The sequence below is a fragment of the Sprattus sprattus genome (assembly GCF_963457725.1).
Source record: "Sprattus sprattus genome assembly, chromosome: 17".
Lineage (NCBI taxonomy): Eukaryota > Metazoa > Chordata > Actinopteri > Clupeiformes > Clupeidae > Sprattus > Sprattus sprattus.
In genome coordinates, this window is record NC_137915.1 from 28,165,400 (window position 1) to 28,172,899 (window position 7,500).

Sequence of the window (7,500 nt, forward strand, 5' to 3'; positions counted from 1 at the left end):
TCTTGGGACCCATGTGGTGACGTGAGGTTCTACTCTTACCCATGTGACCCATGTGGTACAGTGAGGTTCTACTCTAACCCATGTGACCCGTGTGGTACAGTGAGGTTCTACTCTAACCCATGTGACCCGTGTGGTGCAGTGAGGTTCTACTGTGACCCATGTAGTGCAGTGAGGTTCTACTGTGACCCATGTGGTGCAGTGAGGTTCTACTGTGACCCGTGTGGTGCAGTGAGGTTCTACTGTGACCCATGTAGTGCAGTGAGGTTCTACTGTGACCCATGTGGTGCAGTGAGGTTCTACTGTGACCCATGTGGTGCAGTGAGGTTCTACTGTGACCCATGTTGTGCAGTGAGGTTCGACTGTGACCCATGTGGTTCTTCTGTGACCCATGTGGTTCAGTGAGGTTCTTCTGTGACCCATGTGGTGCAGTGAGGTTGGACTGTGACCCATGTGGTTCTTCTGTGACCCATGTAGTTCAGTGAGGTTCTTCTGTGACCCACGTGGTGCAGTGAGGTTCGACTGTGACCCATGTGGTGCAGTGAGGTTCTGCTGTGACCCATGTGGTGCAATGAGGTGTTGCTGTGACCCATGTGGTACAGTGAGGTTCTTTTGTGAGACAGTGCCTGGGAAGGGTACATGGTGTACATGCTGCCTGCCGTGGCCAAGGTTGCAGGTTTGAGTCCAGAATGTGCTTACACAGCTGGAGGGGGGAGGGAGGGGGCAGACACTACACATGTTTTAAAAGCTGAAGATATTTCAGATGTTATACTCTTAAATACAGGCCAGCAATTAGGGGTATCTGGCTTTGTCCAAATAAAGAATAAAATTAAAGTTTAAAATCGTTTTTTGATTGTCCGCAGATGTTAAGATCTCTAAAAAATATATATGCACTCTCTCACTCTCTTTCTCAGCCCTCAGAGACAAACACAAGGCAGGTGGATGTAAATGTAAGCTGGGTAGCTGAAAAATACATGAAGGATTAGTCATGATTTAAGAAACATATCCATAAATTCAAACCAGGTTGGTGACTCAAATACACCAGTGATAAGGCTGAGGGGGCTGTAGAGGTTTGCCCAGAATCTGCCTCAAATAACTGCAGATTCCCTAAAAGAATGACAGGAGATTATGCCACTATGGTCATTTGTAGGCAGTGCTTCATATATTTAATTCAATGAGTGTTTAAGACGTAGAATTGAGGAGCATATTCTAGCTGGCTGTGATCAAATGTGCTGAAGGCATCTGTATGGCATCTACTAACATGTTGTGTTGTGTAGTGTCTCTGGATTACTCCAGTGAGCTGCTATCTCTAACTGATATGGTGTGTTGTTGTGTTGTTGTGTAGTGTCTCTGGATTACTCCAGTGAGCTGCTATCTCTACTGATATGGTGTGTTGTTGTGTTGTTGTGTAGTGTCTCTGGATTACTCCAGTGAGCTGCTATCTCTACTGATATGTTGTATTGTTGTGTTGTTGTGTAGTGTCTCTGGATTACTCCAGTGAGCTGCTAATGTGTTGTGTTGTTGTGTCGTGTCTATGTATTACTCCAGTGAGCTGCTAATATGTTGTGTTGTTGTGCAGTGCCTCTGTATTACTCCAGTGAGCGGCTATCACTACTTATATGTTGTGTTGTTGTGTAGGGTCTCTGTATTAGTGTAGTGAGCTGCTAATGTGTTGTGTTGTTGTGTAGTGTCTCTGGATTACTCCAGTGAGCTGCTATCTCTGCTAATATGTTGTGTTGTTGTGTTGTTTTGTAGTGTCTCTAGATTACTCCAGAGATCTGCTATCTCTACTAATATGTTCCGTTGTTGTGTTGTTGTGTAGTGTATTACTCCAGTGAGCTGCTATCCCGTACACTTTGCTCTGGGAAGATGGGCAACTCCTTCATAGCAAGAGCAACAACAAAGAGCAGAGAGGGCCTCATGAGAAAAATGTTTTTCATTATTCCTTGGTACTGTTACAGAAAAGCAGGCAGAAGCAGACATACAGATAGAGAGAGAGAGGGAGAGAGAGAGAAAGAGAAAGAGAGAGAGCGAGAGAGAGAGAGAGAGAGAGAGACATAATGTGTGTGTGTGTGTGTGTGTGTGTGTGTGTATATGTGTGTGTGTGTATAAGAGAGAATTCTTTTTATTCTCACTCACTTTGCAAGCTGTCCATTACAAGCTGTCCAGTACTATCTTGTTTCTCATATAATGCCAAACTGATATAAAGTTGGGATCTAAAATGGCTTTGCTTAAGTAAGTATTTTGTGGGGGTTATTTTCCCCTTTGACCAAGTTTAAACATTTTGTTCTTGCTTGGCTGCTTTCCACTGCATGACTAAAAGACAACATGCTCCTCTCGGTTGGCAAAACAACATGCAAATACAGTCCAACTGCAAATCTCACTCAGATGCTATCACTACAGATTTGGCTCATTATGAACTGTGCTTTTTACATGTTTAACTAAGCCTTTACACACACACACACACACACACACACACACACACACACACACACACACACACACACACACACACACACACACACACACACACACTGAAGTCGGACCTGCATCTTCTCTTTTCAGCTGGAACCTTAGCCTCCTTCCACCCTGGCAATTAAACCTGCTGGGTAAACATTATATTATATGTTATTATATACAGTATTCAACTTTCAATATAAAAGCACCTTGTACTTTTGTTCTCTGTGTTAGAAACAGCTTTACAGGCCAGTGTAATCAAATACAGTATATTTACAAAATAGTACAGTACAGTTCAAAATAGGCTTTATAGCTAAGCTTGCAAGGTCTGTTTTTGTTTTGTTTTAGAGAAAATGTAATGCTGCTTTTGTCATTCAACTGTTTGTATATACAGTACTGTGCAAAAGTTTTAGGCAGGTGTGAAAAAATGCTGTAAACTAAGAATGCTTTCAAAAATGGAAGTGTTAACAGTTTATTTTCATCAATTCTTCATAAATTAACAAAATGCAGTGAAGGAACAGAAGAAAATTCTAAATTAAATCAATATTTGGTGTGACCACCACCTCAGCATTGATGACACCATTCATCCTGACCAAATTTCCAACTCCACTTGCAGAAATGCAGCCCCAAACTGGAAAGGAACCTCCACCATGCTTCACTGTTGCATGCAGACTCTCATTATTGTACCTCTCTCCAGCCCTTCGCGAACAAACTGCCTTCTTCTACAGCCAAATATTTCTAATTTTGACTCATCAGTCCAGAGCACCTTCTGCCATGTTTCTGCACCCCAGTTTCTATGTTTTCGTGCTTAGTTCAGTCACTTGGCCTTGTTTCCTTGTCGGGGTAGAGCTTTTTGGCTGCAACTCTTCCATGAAGACCACTTCTGGCCAGACTTCCCTGGAAAGTAAATGTCTGTACCTGGGTACCACTGGTTTCTGCCAGTTCTGAGCTGATGCCACTGCTTGAAATCTTCCGATTTCGAAGGTAAATAAGCTTGATGTGTTTTTCATCAGCTGCATTAAGTTTCCTTGGCTGACCACTGCGTCTACGATCCTCAACGTCTTCTTCAAAAGAGCTTGAACTGCACATTTTGAAACCCCTGTCTGCTTTGAAATCTTTGTCTGGTAGAGACCCTGCTGAGGCAGTATAACTACGTTGTGTCTTGTTGCTGTGCTCAGTCTTACCATGTAAATGGATACAAAATAAACATTTATTGTTTACATTTTTCAAAGCATTCTTAGGTGCAATGCACACGAAGTCTAGGGCCTCCGAATCGGATTTACTTTTCACACCAATCGAATCTTTTAATTTCGTACATACGGAGGCTGGCAACGAGAGATTTGCGTAAACACGGAGGCAGCAGATTGCGGTGAACCGACTGTAGTACATACCTCACGCCTGTGGGTGGCGCTTTTGAAAAAACGTGAAAAACCTAGAAGAAGAGACTCAAAAGCACAAGGTAAAGGAAGCAGCAAACGGATAAACAAATTACACAAGACATTCAAGCTCCAATTAACAACATTACATTATGATGGTTAATAAAATCAGTGGTCAGACTAAAGGATATGCGAAAATGAATTATTTTTTCTATTGATAATAAAGAGTTTGGAACAGTAACATGACATGTCTGTCATCCCATTTCCCACGATGCATTGCTCCGAGCATTTTACATACATTTATGAATAAAAAAGCAAATGAAATCGCTGGCCAATTTATATTTGTGGTCATGAAAGTTATGTTACGTCTGAATAAGAAGAATTAGATCAAGATAGGGGGCTAATCAAAAATCAGAAGACTGGGTTAATGTTAGTGAATTCGAGGCCCACCATGAGTGAGATTTTGAGGGAGAACAAGTTATTTATATACTGGTTGGAGATGGCGGAAAAGATCACGTGGGGCAGTGACGTCATCAGGTTGCGTGAAACCGTGCAGACGAACACCAGCCCCCGTACCGATTCAAATCTACTCACTTTCTACCCCGGACTGCGATCGTTGCAGAAACAAGGTGCGGATAGAGAGTGTTCGTATGTATGATAGGGCTATCTGTATTAGCTATCCGTATCAGATTGACAAACTAGGCTCCATGTAAACGACACTTTAGTTCATAGCATTTTTTCACACCTGCCTAAAACTTTTGCACAGTACTGTACATATTGCTATTTCTTTAGTTTTTTATTTTACTTTTCTTTTTCTCAACCTTGGATGTAACCGTTCTCACATTTGCGATAGATTGCCAATGAGTTGGATGAAAACCCAGCTCCTGTCATTGCCGGAGCTTGAGCATAAACCACTGACCACTGGTCAGCTCTTGTCATTGCCTGAGCCTGAGCATAAACCACTGACCACTGGTCAGCTCTTGTCATTGCCTGAGCCTGAGCATAAACCACTGCCCACTGTCCACTGATCAGGTCCTGTCACTGCCTGAGCTTGCCTAAATCGCTACCCACTGACCACTGATCTGGCTTGCTGAGGTAGGCGCCTGAGCAACTCCCTTTCTCTGAAAATGTAATTAGAGCAATGAAGGGCACACATTTAGCTATAAATGCAGAAACAGGACAGATATAAAAGGACCATTCTTTTGACAATGTCAGGTATTTGCACAGACCCAGGCAGAATTGAATGCCACCTCAGACAGATGGACTCATGAATCCTTGATGTATGAGGTAAATCAGCAAATCTCAAGCCTGAGTATGGACATTGGTATGTAATTGTGTCTCTCCTATTTAATTGAATGAGGGAGCTTGTGCTGCTAGTAATGAATTGTCAGCGATCTCTCATTAAGCCAACTGTAATTGTGCCAAGCCCTGTAACGCTCATGTTAATGACAGTGGCCAGTAAAGCAGGTGAAATCTCCCGATGGACAAGACAGGGTGGTGGGGTAGGGGCTGTGGATATTACCCATGATGCACTTTCACATGGAGTAAACAATTAGCCTCATTATGAGGCTGTGGAGGACGTGGGGTGGAGGGGAAAGGTTTTAATTGGGCCCGTAGCTACTGTTCACTGGCCAAGCGTGCTATAACCTTGCTGAAAGTGCACACTGAAACACACTGAACACACACACACACACACACACACACACACACACACACACACACACTCACACTCACACTCACACTCACACACACACACACACACACACACACACACACACACACACACACTCACACTCACACTCACACTCACACACACACACACACACACACACACACACACACACACACACTAAAATTGGCTTTAACCAACTCAAAGGCACCCCGCTCAAGGACCCAGGACCACTGTGACTGTAATTTAGAAAGTTGAACTGATTTAAAACTGGTTGCCTTGACCTACATACGCCATGCAGTCATGGAGTGATTGATAGGTCAGCAGCACCAAGAGCTGAATTCTGCCATTATTTCAAGTTTTCTGCATCTCCATTAGCCTTGGAGGAGATACAGTGACTCTGCAGCCACATAGTACAGTGCCCTGCTGAGACGCAATCTGACTGCGCTTCCATTAGCTTAGCCGACAGAAGGCCACAGGAAGCACTGAAAATGTCTTTTTTATTTTTAGATATGCGCCTTCAACTCAAGGAGACTGAAAGTTTCTCGCCGCTAATGAAATAGTCATGTGGTTTTGAGAATGACAATAGAAAGAAGCAATAGCCGCGAGCCACATTCTCTATGCTGACAAGAGCACATACCAGAACTTCTGTGTGAAAAATCCATTCGCCACAACATTGAAACTAATTCAATTAATTATGATGGCATTACACGTGTTCCTGCAGACTTCAGTTCAAAAGTGCCAGCAATTAGACCAGAGTGACTGATTCATGCAGCTCATTCCATTTCATGCCTTTTTGGGTAGTTTCTTCTAACATATTCGTTTGAAATTCATGATCATGTTGAACATCATCAGTTAAATGAGTGGCCTCAATTGCAGTCAGTCAGGGCATAATGGGTACTGGGGACTAATGTCTGGAACACAAAAAAGCACTGTCTCGAAGATTGTATTTGCATAAGAAATTATCTTGTCAAATCAAGGGGAATTTTCTTCAGTATCTTACAGGGACAGTGTATAGTCCGCCAATCAGTATAAGACAATAAATCCTGACAGGAGGAACAGGACCAAAACACAGTAAACGGATCTTGTTTCGCCCTGAAGGTATTTATTTTATGATCCTGACCGGTAGACTATACATTATCCAATTTATTATACGGTTACTTGCCAAAACGATAAAAGATATTCCTCCAAAATATCTCTTTTAATGATTTTGTTGAGAAAAAGGGGTTCTTCACACAATTAGAACTTTAAACTAGTAACATGTTACCTACTGACTTTCAGTAAGAATTAATTTCCACACGAGACGTGAACAGACTTCTAACGGAATGCTATGAAAGATGTGAATCAGAAGCACAAAACCCGTTGCCAATGGCAGCGGCCATTAATTTTTGCAGCGGTCATTATAAAGAAATATCGGACCTGTGAGTGTTGGTGTGGCCCATTCAAATCAGCGGAACATTCTGCAGCCTTCTGATGAGCCATGTGACAAATATGAATGCCAGGTAGTGAGGCTCCATGTGGAATGGAATTAATTTAGTCTTAGTGGTCACAACTTGTCTGGAGTCCATGCCCTTGATAAAAGATATGTGTCAGCAGTGGTATTATCAAGGCCTGCTCTGAAATGTTCTCCGAAAATAAAGATCAGCAGCATGACAATAGCATAACAACATGGCATTTCCTGTTTTTAACTGCTCCAGTATTAACACCACATTGTTCAGTCAAAGTATATTTCAGTGTCTATAATGGAATGTATAACTGTATCTACCCTTGAAAAACGGCCCAATAAATATCTTTTCATTGCAGAAATTGATAGGATGATGACAATAGGATGCACTGAATTAACTGAAACGCTATCTTAGGGGAGGAGGGAGACAGTAAGACTCTGATGACAATCAGGGAGAACAGATTCCAATGCTAGCAGGTGCTAAAAGCACTTCCTGCCACTGAAGTGATCATTTATTGATTAGCTGACATTGTTGTGTTTATCAGCTCACTTCAGAG

At 42.4% G+C, this 7,500-nt stretch overlaps 1 protein-coding gene across 1 annotated transcript in view; it reads left to right on the forward strand.

Moving 5' to 3' along the window:
- Positions 1 to 636: 636 nt before the first annotated feature.
- Positions 637 to 7,500, forward strand: part of nrp1a (neuropilin 1a) — a gene marked incomplete at its 5' end in the record, with an annotated part of 118,995 nt that continues 112,131 nt past the window's right edge. The window contains 5 exons of the mRNA XM_080855536.1: positions 637 to 673; positions 1,343 to 1,360; positions 1,477 to 1,494; positions 1,686 to 1,703; positions 1,820 to 1,846. Coding sequence (XP_080711662.1) covers positions 637 to 673; positions 1,343 to 1,360; positions 1,477 to 1,494; positions 1,686 to 1,703; positions 1,820 to 1,846 — 118 coding nt within the window. The remainder of the gene's footprint in view (positions 674 to 1,342; positions 1,361 to 1,476; positions 1,495 to 1,685; positions 1,704 to 1,819; positions 1,847 to 7,500) is intronic.